The sequence below is a fragment of the Microcebus murinus genome, chromosome 8 (genome assembly GCF_040939455.1).
Source record: "Microcebus murinus isolate Inina chromosome 8, M.murinus_Inina_mat1.0, whole genome shotgun sequence".
Lineage (NCBI taxonomy): Eukaryota > Metazoa > Chordata > Mammalia > Primates > Cheirogaleidae > Microcebus > Microcebus murinus.
Window position 1 is genome coordinate 49574548 of NC_134111.1, and position 19715 is coordinate 49594262.

At 44.7% G+C, this 19715-nt stretch overlaps 2 protein-coding genes and 1 long non-coding RNA gene across 6 annotated transcripts in view; 1 reads left to right on the forward strand and 2 right to left on the reverse strand.

Moving 5' to 3' along the window:
* GORASP2 (golgi reassembly stacking protein 2) overlaps positions 1–1221 on the forward strand; it is a 33937-nt gene extending 32716 nt beyond the window's left edge. The window contains exon 10 of the mRNA XM_012781919.2: positions 73–1221. Within this exon, the coding sequence (XP_012637373.1) occupies positions 73–413 (341 nt within the window). The 3' untranslated portion in view covers positions 414–1221. The remainder of the gene's footprint in view (positions 1–72) is intronic.
* A 1920-nt stretch (positions 1222–3141) lies between these two features.
* LOC142872354 (uncharacterized) lies at positions 3142–7042 on the reverse strand. The gene is made up of 3 exons (XR_012920565.1): positions 6957–7042; positions 5307–5383; positions 3142–3230 (listed from the first exon to the last, which is right to left on the reverse strand). It is a non-coding gene; the product is annotated as an uncharacterized LOC142872354 (long non-coding RNA).
* An 8828-nt stretch (positions 7043–15870) lies between these two features.
* TLK1 (tousled like kinase 1) overlaps positions 15871–19715 on the reverse strand; it is a 152359-nt gene continuing 148514 nt past the window's right edge. For all 4 annotated transcript variants that reach the window (XM_012781920.3, XM_012781921.2, XM_076005648.1 and 1 more), the window contains one exon: positions 15871–18645. In XM_012781920.3, coding sequence (XP_012637374.1) covers positions 18469–18645 — 177 coding nt within the window. In that variant the 3' untranslated portion in view covers positions 15871–18468. The remainder of the gene's footprint in view (positions 18646–19715) is intronic.

Sequence of the window (19715 nt, forward strand, 5' to 3'; positions counted from 1 at the left end):
ATCATTATTTGACAATGACTGCTGCTCTTTTAGTGCTGGGAAGATATGTGATCTTTGCCATTTTTGTCCTAGGTTTGCCACCTCTTTCTTCCTTGCCTCCCCGAAACTTACCTGGCATTGCACCTCTCCCCATGCCATCTGAGTTCCTCCCGTCATTCCCTCTGGTTCCTGAGGGCTCTTCTGCAGCAAGCTCCACGGAGCTGCTGTCTTCCCTCCCACCCACCGGCAGCCCACCCTCCGACCCTGTCACGACTACTGCAAAGGCAGACGCTGCCTCCTCACTCACTGTGGATGCGATGCCCCCCAGTTCCAAGGCCCCCACCACTGTTGAGGACAGAGTCAGCGACTCCGCTCCAGCCAGCGACAAGCCTGTTTCTGCAGCTATGGATGCAAATGCTTCTGTGTCACCTTAACTTTGAACCATTCTTCGGAAGTGGCGTGGTATATTTATTTAACCACGGGAGCGTGTCTGGAAGTGGAAACTATCATTAATTTCATACTAGTTTGTACCAACCGTATCTGTAGGCATCCTGTAAATAATTCTAGGGGGAAAACTAAGCAAGAGGGCATGGGCTTGTATCCTGCCAAGTGTGGTGGAGCTCACAGGCCAGGGAAGGAAATGTCAGAAAATGCTTGTATTTTCAACAACCAAAAAGAATTGTGAGGGTGGCTTGCTGCGAGGCCTCCACTGCGGTTCTTGGGGGTGTACATCTTTGGGAAGGGTGGTGGCAGGGCATCTACTGGGTTCCCTGTCCCCTTGCTGCTCCTTCTGTAAGAAAATGAATATTTTATGCCTAGTACTCACATGCAACATTTCTTGTACTTTGTAAATCGTTTGCGAGAATGCAGACCACCTCACCAAATTGTAAAAGGAAAAGATATTTTACTTTTGATCTCCGTGAGTCACATCTCTTATTAAGGTTTACACAAAAATTCCAAATGAAGATGTTTGTTAAAGTTACACAATGTGCACTATTAATTGAACATCTTTTTATTCAGCCTATACACAGATCCTTGTTTTGAGCTCTCAAAATTATTCAGACAACATTTTGTAACTGCTGCTGTTGCTTTATACGTCCACCATAAAATGGCATTTAAAAAGAAATAAAGGAGATGTCACACAGTTTTAAACCAGAAGGTGGCACTTTGTGGCTATATATAACACTATTGCTATACTGGGAAAGCATAGATACAGCAATAAATGACAGTCGTTTCACTTTTCTTCTTGTGTTACATTTGACTTACAACTCTTCATTGCCACATGTACTCTTGTTCCTCTCTAGGATGTCACGAATCTTTAAAGTACTTTTTTCATTTCTTCATTTCTTATGTTTGCTTCCTCCTAAGTTTTCTAAGAGATAGTAAGTTAACTGGAATTGACTTATTGAATGAAATTAAATGCATATTATATCCCTGTTTTTGAAATAAGACAAAATCGGTTCATCAGTTATTGACGTGACACTAGTGCGAACACACCCATCCCCTGCAGTGAGGGACGTTGCAGGGGTGGCGATACTCATACTCGTGACCCACCTCTGGCTACTTGGCCGGAAACTAGTTATCAAGGCTAACCCAGCACAGAGGTAGGAGGCCCAGCGCCAGCCAAGTTTTAGGATAATATCCATTTCTGGAGCCAGGTTTGTACTTAAAACTGAATGATAAAAGAAGTCTTCAGCTCTAATCATAACTTCTTCTGTTTACCCTGTAAATATTTCTAGAATATTTCCTCCAGTTAACAATCCAGTTTTTTGAAAAGGAACTTATAACAGGGAAAATATTCATAAGCACATTTATTTATTTATTTATTTTTGTTTGTTTGTTTGAGACAGAGTCTCACTTTGTTGCCCAGGCTAGAGTGAGTGCCGTGGCATCAGCCTGGCTCACAGCAACCTCAATCTCCTGGGCTCAGCGATCCTACTGCCTCAGCCTCCCGAGTAGCTGGGACTACAGGCATGCGCCACCATGCCTGGCTAATTTTTTGTATATATATTTTTAGTTGGTCAATTAATTTCTTTCTATTTTTGGTAGAGACGGGGTCTCGCTCAGGCTGGTTTCAAACTCTTGACCTTGAGCAATCCGCCCGCCTCGGCCTCCCCAAGTGCTAGGATTACAGGTGTGAGCCACTGCGCCCGGCCCAAGCACATTTATTAATATAATTTTTGACTTTCCAGGACAGGAAAAGTTGAGAAAGTTATTACTTTCTAAAAGATACTCACATTACAAAACAAATGTCCTCATTCCAGCCAGGAACAAGAAGGGCATCCCGCCTTCCTTTGGGGACCCTTTGGAGAAGTTTCCCACAGCACCGTGTGTGGCTTACATCCTTCTGGCCAGTGAAAGGTCTCATGGCCACTTCCAGCCCCCACTTAAGGAGGCTGGGAAATGAAGTCTTTATTACAAGCCACCATGTGCCCTGCTAAATCCCCCATGCCATCACTTCAGAGCAAGGAGAGTCACTAGTGACGAACAGTGAGCAGCCAGCCGGAGCGCATAGGGCAGCCCCACAGTTTGCCTGAGATTTGATGGAACCAGACAAGGAGGCACTTCAGGCCAAGGGTGCTGGGGAGAGGGCTGGAAGGTTTCTGAGAGGTGACATTAGCTATGAAGAGTTACTCAGGCAGAGACCATGCAAAGTTAGGAAAAGTCATAGGTGTTGGGAGCGCACAGGGCTGGGTCCTGTGTGCTGGGCTGGGGAGTGTGAGCTTTGGCTTAAACACAAGAATCGAACGTTCAGACACCATGGGGAGAAGCCTGGCCTGGCAGCCTGGAGCCCATGGTGCCAGCTAACTGCCTTAAGTCTGGGCTGATAACTTTACCTTTTCCCTGCTAATTTTTGTTCCTGTTTTATGTTTAGTCCATTAATACACATGCTTACCTGGAAGCAGCTTAGCTTAGCTCATTTCCTGAAAATTCTAAAGATTAACAAACAGCCTTGTGGAGTCTTCCTCATTTGGGAGGCACCCACGGACACTCAAAGAAGGCTCTGCCCTGGCCATCAAAGCGTTGCTGTTCAGGACTGTGGCACAGATGTGAGGCCTAAGGGCTGCCGGGCCTGCACTCATGCCATGGGAGCCCTGATCCCATTCTTAAGGGACTTACCACTGAGGTGGGAAAATAGGTGACTTCACAGAAGCTCATGCAGCAAGTGAAGAGTCTCAGATGAACAGAGAGGGGTGTAGAGTCTGGGCGAAAGGAACATTCTCTGGCAACTGAAGAAGGCTTAACTGAGTCTACATATAGCAGGTAGAGAAGGGGGTTAATGCTAGGCATGTCCCTGTAGCTCCTTGAGATGCTGAGGCAGGAGGATCGCTTGGGGCCAGGAGATTGAGTCCAGCCTGAACATAGTGAGACCCCAGCCCCTCTCTCATTTAAAAAAACAAAAAACAAGAAGGGATGGGTTCTATCCTAGAGCTCACAGTAGGAAAGCCCTAGATGTTATAGCCTCCAACAGTCTGTTGGCTATGGGTAACATTTTATTAAAAAATAAAATACATCTTACTCCAACTATTTCTTTGTCAAAGGTTTTTTCTGGAGGGACATTATATTTTTAAACAGTTACCTTTTAAGAAAGGCAGAGTTCCCCACTCTGGCTGGAAAGCGAAGGCCTTCCCTTTTAATTATCTGACCATCCAGCAAGGGTTTCAACCCTGTCTGCACTTAAGATTGCCTCAATTAGGATAATTAGGATTCCTGGGCTCTTGGTGTTTTCTAAAAACTTCCCAGGGGAAGGAGATGAGAGCCACCATACAAACACTGGCATTTCTCCCTCTTGGCTGATAACTGAGTCAGATAACTGAGCCCCCAACTGAGGGAGGTAATAAGGCCACAGGAAGGTCACTGTCCACCAAGACATTGGGTATTTACTTTGAACACTTAGCAAAGTGCACAGGTTAGAGGAGGGATTCTTTTATTGGTGATAAATTTTGCATTAGATCTAGGAAGAACAATTTCCAGCCTGGCTAACCAAGGTGTTCTGGCGTATCAACCCAATTGATTAATAGAAGAATTAATGGGGAATTAACGCCACAGCCAATTATTTGAGCACTAGAACAACAGGCCAGTGGAAGGGCAAAGTGGAACCCACCCCCAGGCTGGCGTCACCCTGCGAGCTGGGGGGAGGGGGAGGCTGCTCACAGGGTGCAGCCGCTGCTGCTGAGGTCCGGGACACAGTCCCTGCCAAAGAGCAGCAGAGGAGTGAGAAGTGTGGACACCGCCATCTCTCCAGGGAGTTATGTGAACATGGTGGCTCTCTGGTCACTCTTCGCCTGTGCAAAGGAAACCTGAGAAACCCCACACTGTCTGCTGGTGGAGATGGGCCTCAGGGACTTTCAGTGTTATCAGAGTTGAGGTTACACCATATTTTCTGGCAATAAATATAAGTCCACACTCCAGGAAGGCCACTGGGGCTTGGGATAATGACAGTAGCCAACATTTATTATGTGCTCTCTCTTCATGGGGTGAGTAATGAGGTGAGGAGACAGAACCAGCCAGCTGTGTGCAAAGCCCTTTGCAGGACAATCTGCCCAGCGACCAAGAGGTAGCAAACTAGTTCCACCACAGACCTGTTTCCTTTGAATTACCTGTGTTTATTACAGATGTGAATTAATTGCCAACATCCAAAAAGCAGAAGTTTGTTTCTTTATCTTTTCTTAGAGACATGTTCTCCCTCTGTCCCTAAGGCTGAAGTGCAGTGTCCTGATCACAGCTCACTGCAGCCTTGACTTCCTGGGCTTAAGCGATCCTCCCGCCTCAGGCCTCCCAAAGCATTGGGATCACAGGTGTGAGCCCAGCCTTCAACAGTTTTCACATACATGCAGATTTCTGGTTTCTCTTGAAAAGCCATCACAAGATCTGGCAACACATCAGCCCCACAGGGAAGCAAGCGCCTCCTTGAGTATGTCCCCCGTTCCCCACAGCCCCGCCCCGTGGGCAGCAGCACTGCTGAGGCTGGGGAAGGGAGGGTGGCTGGAAACCAAGGCTTCCTGGCTGTCAAGGGACCCAGAGCCCATGGGGATCCAGGATCAGAAATGAGGTCCTTCATGAATTTCATTCTTTGGGATCCAGTGGATCCTAGTGGAACAGGCACTAAAGTTGACAAATCTGAGATGAAGCAGTCACTTAGACCAGTGGTACCCAACCTATTTGGCAGCAGGGACTGGTTAATGGAAGGCAATTTTTCCATGGACCTGGGGGCCAGGGGTTGTCGGGGAGCATTGCAAGATGATTCAAGTATGTTACATTTATCGTGTACTTTATTTCTGTTATTATTACATTGCAATGGATAATGAAATAATTATACAACTCACCATAATGCAGAGTCTAATGCTGGCGCTGATCTGACAGGAGGCGGAGCTCAGGCGGTGATGCGAGCCATGGGGAGCGGCTGTAAGTACAGATGAAACTCACCTGCCACTCCTCCTGCTGTGACACTGGTTCCTAATAGGCATAAATTCTCTGAGGGAGAAAATGGATCCCTGAACAATGACTGGGACAGTGACAGGAATTTTAGCTTCACTAGCCTTTTTTCCTGAAGCCATATTCTGGGTCCCCAAGCCCATTACTTGTTTACCGTAACAACTCTATTGGAATTTATCATCAATTCTTTTTTCTAGGGACCAAGGAGTTGATAATAAGAGTTCATGAATCCCTGAATAGCTTTCTTGCCCTCCACTCTCCACCACCTGACTTCCTGGTGATAGGCCGGTGTTTGCCCAGCTCTGGCCAGGCTAGCCTGGTTTGAGACTGGTACTAAGTCTGCCTGAGTTGGGCACAGTGGCTCAAGTTTATAATCCCAGCAACTCTGAAGCCTGAAACCAGAGGATCACTTCAGCCCAGGAGTTTGAGATCAACCTGGGCAACATAGCAAGACCCCATCTCTACCAAAAATAAAAATTGAAATTATCCAGGCAGGATTATCCAGGTGTGTACCTATAGTCCTACCTACTTGGAAAGCTGAGGTGGGAGGATCCCTTAAGCCCAGGAGTTTGAGGTTATAGTGAGCTGGGATTGTGCCACTGTACTCCAGCCTGGGCAACATAGCCAGACCCCATTGCTATATATTTTTTTAAAAGTCTGCTGAGCTTGGGGCAAACATCTTCAAGAAGTACTTTCATTATAGGGGCTGGGGGCAAGGTTACAGGAACTTACACATTCATGTATTGCCAGAATTTTTTTTTGAGACAGAGTCTCACTCTGTTGCCCAGGCTAGAGTGCCATGGCATAAGCCTAGCTCACAGCAACCTCAAACTCCTGGGCTCAAGCAACCCTTCTGCCTCAGCCTCCCAAGTATCTGGGACTACAGGCATGTGCCACCATGCCTGGCTAATTTTTTTCTACATATATTAGTTGGCCAATTAATTTCTTTCTATTTATAGTAGAGGTGGGGTCTTGCTCTTGCTCAGGCTGGTTTCAAACTCCTGACCTTGAGCCATCCTTCCACCTCGGCCTTCCAGAGTCCTAGGATTACAAGCATGAGCCACTGTGCCTGGCCTTGAATTACATTTTAATCAGCAAAAAACAATAGGGTTATTTCCTTTAGTGGGGAGATGGGAGGCTTACAGAGCCAGGAAAGCCTTATTCCATCTGGGTCTTCTGAAGCCTTTGACTTCAGTCAGTCCTGGACTACCCAGCCTGGGCTGGGGGTGCTGGCCATCAACCCAGTAGCATTTCAAAGGCCCATGTTATGACCGCTCATGTGTGGAGGGATCTGCTACTAAGAAGTCCCTAACCCTGGTCCTAGATTAGAATTAGTGAGGTGTCCCTTAATAGACTTGTACCTTGGCTGATTTGTAATATTGCATTTGTTAGTTTTGCCAGAAATGTCCCTGTGCAGTTCAGACAGTTCTGCCAAGAGGACAGCCCAGAGACATGGTGACAAGAGTCCACATGTGCCTAGGCATTGTGTTGGCCTTTATAGCTCCAGAAATAACGTTAGCTGTCGGGTACATGAAGTATACCTGGTTCCAACATTGACTCCTTTGAGATCAGCGACTACACATCTGGTGTGCTGCTTGGCAGTGAGGGACAGAAATATTAGAGCAAACATCTGTCTTGTCAGGGAGCTGAATAAAAGCAAGAAGAAACAGACCCCTGTTGCACGAGTTCAGGAGCTCAGAGCTGATTCTGATTTTCAGGAACGAGGCATTTACCCACTTTGGTCGTTGCCAAGGATTTTTCTTTTCCCAGAATGACCAGAGATTTTAAAAAGGGCATGGAACTTAAGAGACAATGGAATTCATTTTTTCTAAATTCAGACGTATTGAAAAAAAAATAGTTGCATTGGATAAGGCTAAAGTAGTTTCCTTTACAAAGAAACTTTAGTGAGAAAAAGGAATCAATTTAAAGAGAAGCGTGGGGCTGATAGCGCCAGTGCACCGCGGGGGCGAGTTTTCCCATCAGCTGCCTCGGGCATGCCAGCCAGCAGGTGCGCACGGTGTCTCAGACTGAGGCCCCGGTTCACGCCGCGGGCAAGCTTTGGGGTAGGAGCTGAATCTAGGTAGGTCTGTCCGGTCCCAGCCTCAGTTCTGCCTCCACACGGCGGTGCCACTGCTCCCTGCAGTTTTTTTGGAACATCCACCTTTGTCCAGGGCGTCGCGTCCAACCGCTGCCCACGTGGAGTGGCAGCAGGGCCAAGTGCGGCTCGCGAGCGCAGCCCGCAGTGCGCGCCGCCGGCCACCAGGTGGCGCCGCGAGCCCGGGAATGCCGCGCCCCGCCGGATGACGCGGGGTCTCCGGGCCGCGCTCGCAGGGCCCCTGGGCGGGGCCGGGGCGTCGCGGGAGCAGCCCCGAAGGTGGGGGCGCTTTGTGTGGAGGGCTCGGGTTCCCAGCCTTCAAACTGCAGGCCTAGTGTGGATCCAGGGCGGGGCATGCAGAAGAGCCTGGGTCGCCAGGAGTCGCTTTCCAGTAAAATTTTAAAGCAAATCTATCAACCCGAGGACTGTTAAAGCCGAAAATCCCTTCAGGGGGCTGAGATACCCTGAGATATGTCCAGGAGGCTTCAGGGCTGAGGACCTCGTGGGGGCGGTGCAGGGGTTTCCCTCTGCCCTTCCTCCAGCTCCGCGAGGCCTCGCTCTGGAGGTGAGGAACCGGCCCAGGTGAGGAACCGGCCCAGGTGAGGAACCGGCCCAGGTGAGGAACCGGCCCAGGTGAGGGCCCGGCCCAGGTGAGGAACCGGCCCAGGTGAGGAACTGGCCCAGGTGAGGAACCGGCTCAGGTGAGGGCCCAGCCCAGGTGAAGGCCCGGCCCAGGTGAGGGCCCGGCACAGGTGAGGAACCGGCCCAGGTGAGGAATCAGCCCAGGTGAGGGCTTTGCCCAAGTGAGGGCCCGGCCCAGGTGAGGAATCGGCCCAGGGGAGGGCCCGGCCCAGGTGAGGAACCGGCCCAGGGGAGGGCCTGGCCCAGGTGAGGGCCCGGTCCAGGTGGAAGACCCGGTCCAGGTGAAGGACCCAGCCCAGGTGAGGACCTGGCTGTGAGTGCCACCCTCCCTCGCCCCCCTGCCCAGGGGCAGAGCCGGCCTGGCTGCTGTTCCCACTCCTCTCGCAGATGCGGAAAATTCCCGCTTCACGGGGAGGCCCAGGGGCACCACAGTGAGGCAGCTGGGTTGGGACCCAGGTGTCTCTGAAGCCAAAGGCTTCCACAACCCCGCCTGTATACCAGCCATTTCTATCTAGTGTGAGGAGGGTAGGAACAGAATGGCCCAGAAGCAGGGTGACTTCCAGCTGGGAGGTCAGGGGAGGCGCTCGTGGGGATTTAGAAGATGGACAGAGGTTCTCTTAGGTGGCAGAATGGAAGAGCACTGCAGGCAAAGGGAACAGCGTGTGCAGAGACTCGCAGTGCTTGTGGAACGACAGACACATGGCTCTGGTGGCTGGAGAGTGAGGGGTCAAGTCTGGAGCGGCAGCTGCTGCAAATGAGGGGGCGGGGCCAGATGGTGCAAGGCCTTGAATGCCGTGCTAAGTACGGCCCTGGGGAGTTGAAAAAGGGGTGTTTATTGTTTTGGGCAGGGGCGTACTCAGGGAGCTTGCCCTTTAAAGATCAGTTGTCCGAAAAACCTCCCTTTTAGCACGCAGAAGCCTGTGCAAATGATATATGGAGCAGAGATTCAAAAACCAGACCAAGGTGGAGCTACTGGCGGCTTCCCTCCGAGCAGAAGGGAAAAGGCAGGGCATCCTTGAGGATGGGGTGGCGTGGGAAGAACCTCGGGAGTCCACCTTATCCTTCCAAAACTTAGCCAAGAGCAGTGCTTTGATCCACACTTCCTCCCCCAGCCCCCAACGCCCTGCTCTGGTTGTGGCTGAGGGAGCAACTTACACCCCCTGGTCACTGAGCAGTCTGGGCAGAGCCAAACTCTGGGTGGGGTGAGACCGCGTCCTCTTCTCCAGCTCCTCTCTGGCCAAGAGGACACTTTCACCCTGGGCTCAGAGAACAACCATGGACCCGCGCTTCGCAGCCCTGGCTGCTGTAAGAAAGTACTGATGCCTATGGATCCGGGAAAGCAGGTAGGGGGCCCCGGAGATCCTCTCTCTCAATTCCTTCATTTTATAGGTGCAAAAAGTGAAATTCAGAAAGGGTAAATGACTCTCCATCGGGTACACAGCTAATGGGTGGGAGAGTTGGGCCTAGTACCCCCGTACTCCTAGTACCTAGGAGCCAGGCATGTGGGCCAGCCTGGGACCTGCGCCTGGTGGGGGACGGGGTGGGGGATGGGGAGGCCACTGGAGACGCTGCCACCGCACCTGGACAGCTGCACGCGGGCGGTAAGCGCAAGGTCCTGCTCCCAACACTTGGAAGAGATGCACTTTATGCTTATCAGAATTTAAAACGCCAGTGCTTTGTTTTTCTCAGCAGTAAGAGTGTAGTCATCAGGACTCTTGGTTGTGGTGAGAACCCAAGTTGATCCAGCCCAGTCAAGTGGTGGCCACCTAACAGCAGGCTTCTTGAGGAACTTCCACCATGGGAGGGGGCCTCAGGCCTGGGCTTCAGCTGTCTTCCTGGGTGTGGGGCATCTTTCTCCCCCTGCAGACTGACGGAGGAGCAGATGCACAGTGAAAAAGTCAAGTGAGAAAGGGCTACAATGTGACCTTTGAGGACGAGAGACCGCCTCAGGGGTTACACCCATCTGTCATCACCCCTTGGTGGCAGGGACCATGTCTGGTTCAAAGGTCTCTCCAGCACCAAGCACACCCCTGGCTCACAGCAGGCCCTTAACATCTGCTGAATGAAGGGACATCAGGTGAACGTGGTTCATGGGTGAAGGTTAGGTGAGGGTATGAGGGTAGCAGTGTCTGGTGCTTGGTGGTCGCTCACTGGAGTTCCAGCCCCCACCGGGGCCATGTCCCACTCTAGACCCTGGACCCTCCACAAGAACTCACTTGATGGGGAGGGGCATGTCTTCCTGGGGGAAGTTACAGAATGGGCAGGGCAGGAGGCGGGAGGAGTTAGATGTTTCAACCACATGCCCCCCGCCCCCAGGGGAGCAGGCTGTCTGGCCGTGGGCTGCTCACTGACCAAGAGCCCCAAGGGCCGCTGAGGGCAAGTGCTGCTCCACAAGGGCTCCGCATTCTTCAGTTCGCCATGGAATGAGGGCATAAAAGCAGAGTCTCATTCTGTTGCCTGGGCTAGAGTGCCGTGGCATCAGAGTGATGGGATTATAGGCGTAAGCCACCTCCCAGGGCCTGAAAATAGAATTTGATCCATTGATGAATAGAGGGCTCCAACTTGCACTTTGACTACATTTTACAGACTTCACTCAGAACCAGAGAGCACTATTTGTATTTTCCCCCAAGTAGGTCTTGGATCCACAGTGTTTAAGCAAAAACCTCCCCAAATTTCTCAGTATAACACAATTGATTTTCTGTTAAATCAAGTATCTCATTAAATAACCTTATAAGTCCCAAAAAGCTGTTCAAACATGATCTGTGGAAGTCAAATGTAACTTCTTTCTTAGATATTGCATCATAAATTGATTGAGGACTTTGCCCTGCCATTACTTTGGTCACTTTAAAGGTTTCTGAACAGTGTTTTGGGGGTTTTAATCTCTCAGACACAAGAAAATTATAAGAACATGATCATCTTGACATTTTAAAACTTTGATTTTGTTACTTTTATTTTTAAAAAATGCTTCTGATTTTGCACTGAAAAAAAATTTAAAAATGATGCTGATGAATTATAGAATTCGTGATGTCTAATTCAGTTATTTTGGAGTCAACTAGGCCTCAGTTAAACCCCAGCTCTGCTATTTCACTATTTGAGCAAACGACTTAATCTAAAAGCACCGCCCCTCTTTTTCTGTGTACAAAATGGGCATAATGGTGGGGTTTTTCTGAGGGATTCAAGAAAATGTAGATTATAGTGCCTGGTATACTGTAAGTGTTCAACAAATTGTTCTTGTTATTTTTTCCTTAAACATAAACCCCAGCTCAAGTGAAATGTTTTTGTTTTCTCTATCTCTTTTTAAATTTTTTTAATTAAAAATTTTAATACTTTTTTTGAGACAGAGTCTCACTTTGTTGCCCAGGCTAGAGTGCCGTGGCGTCAGCCTAGCTTACAGCAACCTCAAACTCCTGGGCTCAAGCGACCCTCCTGCCTCAGCCTCCCAAGTAGCCGGGACTACAGGCATTCGCCACCATGCCCGGCTAATTTTTTCTATATATTTTTAGTTGGCCAATTAACTTCTTTCTATTTTTAGTAAAGATGGGGGTCTCACTCTTGTTCAGGCTGGTTTCGAACTCCTGACCTTGAGTGATCCACCTGTCTCGGCCTCCCAGAGTGCCCATCTTTTATTTTTGGACATAGTCTTGCTCTGTTGCCCAGGCTAGAGCACAATGTCACCATCATAGCTCACTGGAACCTCAAACTCCTGAGCCCACGTGATCCTCTTGCTTCAGCGTCCCAAGTAGCATGGACTACAGGCTTGCCACCACCCCTGGCTAATTTTTTCTATTTTTTATAGAGCCGAGGTCTCACTCTTGCTCAGGCTGATTTTGAATCCCTAAACTCAAAACATCCTTCGGCCTCAGCCTACTAGTGTGCTAGGATTACAGACAAGAACCACTGCGCCCCATCTTGTTTTCTGCATCTTTGAAATTCAAAGCCAAAGTCTGTGGTAGAATTATGGGGAAAGAGAACCTCGGATAGTTAACTGGGTCTAAAATAATTATCTTGGTGTTTTTCCTAGCATCTTTTTGACTTAAAAACTTCAATCTAAAATACTATATTTTTCTTCAATATCTACCCAGTAAGCCAAGCAGAGTAAATTCCCAAGTAGAGGCATGGCATTGAGCTGGACTGAGACTGGGTGAGCGTTTGGGTTTGCTCTTGTTCTTAGGGATTATCCCCCAGGGGGTTCCATGCAGAGCCTGGGGGTCTGTTACTAAGGTGGAGCTGAAAGACTTCAGGGATTCCTCTAAGACAGAGGTTTTCAGCTGAGCTCTTTAGGCTCACACCCCACATAGCATCCAAAATCTGGCAAAAGTTATAAACCACAAGCAGCTATGTATTCATGGAGACATCCTTTAAGAAGTACAAGCAGCTTCCAGGTAAAACTGGATTGTTTTGTCATGCAAATTCCGGAGGGTGACAGAAATATAGTACCTCCTCTGTAACTGATTTGGGGCAGTATGACTCAACTCTAGCAAGGAATGACATGGGCTATGACGTGTCTTAACAACCAGGGTGCCTCCCCCTTACCTCTCCTCCTCTCCCGTGACTACAGATTGACATGGACGGAAGATAAGACGCAAGCAACCTGGATGCTCCGGACACCACAGGGAGGGGAGCCGTCTTGGAGTTACCAAGCCCAGTTTGGATTTTGCATGATTGAGAAACAAACCTTTCCTTTTGGGGTTTTGTTACCATAGTTTATCCTAACCTATTTATTATACCATTCCACACTTAGATGGGGAAAAACCCCACAAAGATTTCATATTTCTTGGAAAAAATGATGAAACAACAAAAACCCCTAGCCTTTCATGATACAGTCTGGGTTAGGCGCCTGGGAAAGTTACATAAAATTTGGATGCTCAGCTTTCTATAAATTTTAGTAAACGGTATTTACAAAAATTTATTAAACAACTTATATATGATCAGTTCTATCAGAAAAGGGAAAAAACACACAGAATAGCAATTTTAAAATATTATATTTCTTGTAGAGACCAAGACCAGGCTTAAACTTTTAATTTTGTGGTAAGGGCTATCAATGTTTCCATCATGATTTTATCCAACTCTATGACCCAGGGAAGGTCCTAGTGCCAAGATGGTTGGTGTGTGAAACAGAGGAAAAAGTTCTCTGAAATGTTTGTATTACAAGTTCAAAACAAGTTACTTTGTTGCCACTCCCATCTATCTTGCAGTGCCAGCCCACAGCATAGATGGAGGGAGGAATGCTATCCTTCTCTTAATGTAGCATTGAGAACTCTCCTAGGGGTGATTCTGTGTATTTTCCAGATTTTTGTTTCTGAATATGGCTTATTCCAGAGATATGGGGAAGAATTAAGTTTATATAATGAATTTTCCCATGGAGCATGAAACTTGGCTTAAGCAATTTCCATGATCATTATTAGTAGAATGAACATCTTCCACACCCGCAACTGGAAAGTCTATTACTTATTTCTAAGTCTTCTTCACAAATAAGCCAAGTTGTTGTTAATATTAAAGGTTACTATTTTATTGTATAATTTTAAAAATTCTGCAAAGTATGAAAGAAACACCTTAAATGGCACTTTAAATATAACTCTATTCCCTTAAAGGTTATTTCAATCTCAAACTACAAAGCACATATACTTCTGGTCAAGTGTAAGGATAAGTATGTTTGAATACCAAAATGCTATTGATACAAGACAAAAATAATAAAAAACCTGCCCATGTTGTTTAAGTATAAAGCTTCTCATTGTACCCATACCAACCAACTTGGTTACTATATGGCTAATTCTACATCTAGAATAATGCATGATCTCATAATGCCCTGGTCATTCTTCCAAGCTCAATTTTAAAAAACTTTTTACTCAAAGCTATGCATATATATATGCATTCTATGCCTCTGGGAAGGAAGCTCACAGGAATTAAACTTATAAAAATATTCCTACTGAAGTTAAAACTGTCAAAGTGAAACATTAATACATTTTCTGTTACATTAGTCCAGAAATTAGCATGGTGTTATTTAATACAGTGCTGAGAACATAAAACTATCTAGAGATCCAAATAGCATCACTAATGTAAAGAAAACTGGGCAGAGATCTGGAAAGAGAGACTAGTTAGGTTTTTAGCCCACAACAGCCATGTGCCTCCCGGATGGATATGCAAACTCCCACAACAGCTGCACACACCGTAGGGGGAAAGGGAGGCATTCACGGAGCCTGCTATATGTCACAGTGACAGGCAGGGCTCACACTGAGCAGTTCCACAAAGGTTAAATACAGTAATGCTTCCAAACCAGGTGGTAGGTGGCTGCTCCCTGGAGTCTCCTGAGCAACCCCTCCCCACGTCCCCCACCCCACCCCAACGCACACAATGACCCTGCAATAGGGGCCACTTGAACCCATCTTCTGCGCTGTGGCGCTTGCTCTATTTGATCAGAGCCCAAGCCATATCCACTGGAAGCACTTCTGAATCCCACAGTTGGTGCTGGAGGCTTGTGAGGCAGGTGCTATTAGAAACAGTTTACAGCTGAGGAAAATAAGCCTCAGAAAGATTAGTGACTTCCCTAAGGTCACCGACTATTAAGTAACAAAGCTAGCAGGCAAAGCTAGGTCTGGCTTCCAAACCCACATTTTCTCCACTTTTTAACCTTCTCCTTAAAAAAAAAGTTATGACTCTGGTCATTAGCAGACAGAGAGTGATGTTCTAGGAAGCAATATAATGTAAAATCATTTGAAACACCCAAAATATGATTAAAATTAAGAACAAATTGTCTATGCTCATTCTTTGGATCCAGTAATTTTAGTATCCAAATTTGATGTCTGTCATATTCTAGAAGTAAGACCTTAGTATCACCCTGACATACCACATATTCAATTAAAAACAGGTGGGATGTCAGGGTATATAGTTTATACGAATAGCCTAAGGTCCTTCAGACTAAAATGGATCATAAACTTAAAATTTTAAACTTAATTACATACAGACATTTAAAAATCCAAGTTAGAGTCACTTGTGCAGTCTGGATTACTCATTTGTGATCTTGGTGGAGAGCCACACATGGATAATTTTATCAGTCTTAGAGGACTCAGAGACAAATTCAGGGGCCATATATTGGTATCTAGTGAAGTTTCTACAAAGCTCCAAGGCTTCCTTTTAAAGAATTTGACTTACTAAAGTCAGCTTTGCAATTTTTTTTTTCATTAGAGACCAACTGATACCACTAGTGGGAGAGGAACAAGGATATACCTTCTGTGCTCATGACAGTGGGCTGAGGAGATAGGTGAGCTGCTGTCTGTAAATTAGGCAGTATGAGTTGATGGACCTGATCCTGGACTTAAAAAGGGAAGGAAAAACAGATGTGAGAACAGAAAAAGGGTTGTGACTCACTCTTCATCTTACCTAGAATGAGTTTGGGGCAGGGCCCCACTCTCAAATGACAGCCACTAAGGCTTGACTCAGATGGCATTCCTGATCTAATACTTGAAGAATTCTTCAGATTTGCTCTTTTAAGGTGACAATCATGTTTGTAGCTATATGGCTCTGTTGCCTTTCAAGAGTCATGATGTTTAACTCACTAAACCATGTTTATAATAAAACAAGATGTTAACATAGCCTCAAAAGATAATAGAGCCAAAACCTGCCAGAGTGACTCTGAAATTACTTAGCAATGGGTACCAATTTCCTATGTGAAGATACAAGTAAATTATTCCATTTGGATTAATTAGGCATCTTGGACATACTGGGTTACTGGCATTTTATTCAAAATCTATATTTCCTTAGAAAAACTTTGGCAGACAGACATAAATCTGTGTGATACATCTCCTATGCATCTCTGATTCTAAAATAGTTACCTAAACCCAGGTCAAGGAAGCATATGGCTTGTCTACCTCCTTTTCTGCATTTTGACACTAGCAGTAGCCCATTCATTTGAAAATAATATGGTGAAGCAGTGATCCAGGTGTACATTACTTATTCAACCTCATTTTAGACTTTGATATTTGCCTTATGCCTCACCAAAATTTTAAACAAAACTGGGCATTTACATTCAATTCAGGACTTTAAATAAAGTTACTTTATAAACATAGTACTTTATGATTCACAAATATGAAAACTCCAATAACAAAACCAAAAACTTGTGGGTAGCACCTAAAGCACTCAATCAGTGCTACTAACATTTCATTACCGTGTCAGTTATTTTTTTTACAGGATTTCTTCTTTTTTTAGGCAGAGTTTTGCTTTGTCACCCTGGCTACAGTGTAGCAGCATCATCATAGCTCACTGCAACCTCAAACTCCTGGGTTCAGGCCTCCTGAGCAACCAGATGTGCCACTACCCCCAGCTAATTTTTTCTATTTTTAGTAGAGACAGGGGTCTCACTCTTGCTCAGGCTGGTCTCGAAGTGACCTCAAGCCATTCTCCTGTCTCAGCCTCCCAGGGGAGTGCTAGGATTACAGGCGTGAGCCACCGTGCCCACTGGATTTCTATCTTAATCTACAGAGGAAAAGGTATAGCCCTTAAGCCACTCCTGATAGCACTGTTACTTACCCAGGATTAGCCTTGATAATGGTTATTAGATTTAACTTGAACTTGAAAACATTTTATTTTTGTCTTGAAGTATCCTTAAAGAATTTAGTCAACTGATTTTTAAGTAAAAGAGCTAAGTTAGTTAATATCCTAATTCTTGAAAGCTCCCTTTGAATATAATTTTCATAGTCTTTACATTTTAACTGTCATTGTTTATTACTATTTTGGCTACATTCTCTACAATTTCAGCAGCATCTTAAAAGAGACAATGTGTCTATGTACAATGAAAAAACAAAATGGCTTGGAACATCAGAAATAAGAGCCACAGTTTAAATGTACAATATTAAGGAGAATCTGTGGTAAGTAAGTATAGCCTCCATTTTCTGCAACATGGACAACTTACATGTAAGTATCAACATTATGAATATGACACTAAAGAAAAAATTCTTACAGGAGTAAAATACAGCATCCTGAAAAATATTGGTTTCTGCCATACAAGGCAGTTTAGAAAATGTTCACATTTTAACAAATCTGTACAAACCACAAGAAACTTATTTATGGGACCATCATCCCACCTTGCTGATAAGAACCTTCTAGAAATGTACAATAACCATGAACAATTTATAAATCTAGTATCTATGTGCTCCACAGCCCTAGAACCCAAGAAACTGATTTAAAGAACTCAGTATGTCCACTTTGGACCATTTTTACATGCCTTGATTGTTAATGAATGCCTGCTTTTAATCTCTCTCTATAATGTACAGTCAACTTGCACCTTCAAGGTCATTCAATTTTTTAGCAAAGAAGCAACATCATTTAGCAGCAATTAAAGCGCCTTCAAGAAGACTTAAAAAAAATACAATATCCAATTAGAAAAGCCATATTTTTAAACATTTGTACAAGAATAAGCTGCTGAAACTTAGTAAATGAAATATATGACATCTGTACAACAATTTACAATAGTGCTAGAAGGGAATTTATCATTATCCTGCATAGAACTGGTCTGCATTTGGTTATATACTGTCACTTGTTTTGATGAACAAGGCCTGGTAACAAAAGAAAAATATTTGTTAACGATTCTAACATATTGAAAACACTGGAGATATTACAATTTAGTGAGTTCAACTGATTTCAAAACAAGCAGCTCATTTTGTCAAAGGTGTAAAGTATCTAGAAATAATAGCTCTCCCTTTAATATAACCAGTGAGAAAAACGGACATGTGATTTCGAGGTACAACTTGGTAAAAGCCAGAATAGGCAAATGACAAAGCCTAACTTTGTCCAAAGATTCTAACTCTCACATTCTATTACTATAAAACACAACTGTCACTGTCATTCAGTTCTTACTTTGGTTTCAGCAGATTAACTGCCAAATGCTGAATAATGTATCCAGGCACTGTAGTTCTTGTGTTAGAAATATGTCTCATATTTTTTCCATGTGTTTTTAAATAATGAAAAACTACCCTTCATATTAGAACTCTCTAGTAACAACCAAATGTATTTAAGTATTATAAACGTTATTTACAGTGTTCCCCCAAATAAACAAAAAAATTTTTTCTTCCATCTTAACATGGTATTCCTGTTTCTGTGCAACAGGCAGTCATCCTTCACCACTCAAGGTTATAGTCAGAAGTGTACATTTATTCATTGTCCATGATCCACTCTCATACAAATGACACTATGAAGAACTACAGTTCACAAACAGTTCTTAACCATGTCCTGTGTAAAAAAAGAAAACAAAAAACACTCAAATGCTCTCAAACTCAAGTGTGCATCTGGAAGCGATTCAAAGATATGCCAATCTTGGAGGCAAGTCAGAAAGTAATTATGCTTGAAGAAGGGGGTGTAGGGGATGCTGTCAGCCCAGCCAGGTGTAAGTTCCCTGAAGAATTTGACCTTCTCATGTGTGGGAGAAGGTATGGGTCATTTGCCAGTTGGTGTACATCAAACCGATCTTCTTTTCTGTATGCCAAACAGCGTCTTATAAAAGCCTTAAAAAAAAAAAAGAGACAATGAACATATGTAGGTGATGGGCACACTTACAACTCTGACTCAAGCATAACAAAATCAATCTATGTAATCAAAAACATTTGTAACCCCATAATATTGTGAAATTTAAAAAAAAGGAAGAAAGAAAAAGCCAGCAATTAAAATGATCTTTTTCTCTTCTAAGTATCAATCAACTGAATCCTATAGAAGGATGGATACATTTAAGACAATAAGCAGTTATCATCTGATTGGAAGTTCAAACTTTAAAAAAATAAATTTTCCCTGGCAATAAAATTCTCACTTCAAATTCTCTTCTCTTCTCTCCCTAGCCCCTAGTGGTTTACCATATAGTCTAAATTATTATTGCTACTATTTGAACTTACTACTGGACAATTATATTTCTTACAAAACTCTGAAGACTTCTTTTTCTAGCATTTTTCTTCTGTTCAACAATCCTCCTATCCCCATCCCATTTTGTTACCACTTCAGTTTGGCCAAAGGGTAAGATGCCTTTTTTTTTTTTGAAGGAAAAATATTTTTATTTTATTTTTTTTGACACAGAGTCTTACTCTGTTGCCCAGGATAGAGTGCTGTGGCGTCAGCCTCCCAAGTAGCTGGGACTACAGGCATATGCCACCATGCCTGTCTAATTTTTTCTATATATTTTTATTTGGCCAATTAATTTCTTTCTATTTTTTTTAGTAGAGACGGGGTCATGCTCTTGCTCAGGCTGATTTTGAACTCCTGACCTTGAGTGATCCTCTTGCTTCAGCCTAGGATTACAGGCATGAGCCCCTGTGCCTGGCCGTAAAAATGCCATTTTTAGCCATAATATTTTCCTACAGAGCATAAAGACTTTCATTACATGAAGGAACATCGAATTGACACTTCCATCAGGGTTTTTGTTTTCTAGGTTAAAACCGTTATAACACTTTTTTTCTCAAACTAGTTTTACATAGCCTTTCCTTGAGAATATCCTTTTATAAAAAACTTTACTGAGGTATAACACATTTTCAGAAAAGCACACAAATCGTAAGTGCACATCACAAAGTAAATACATCTATGTAACTGG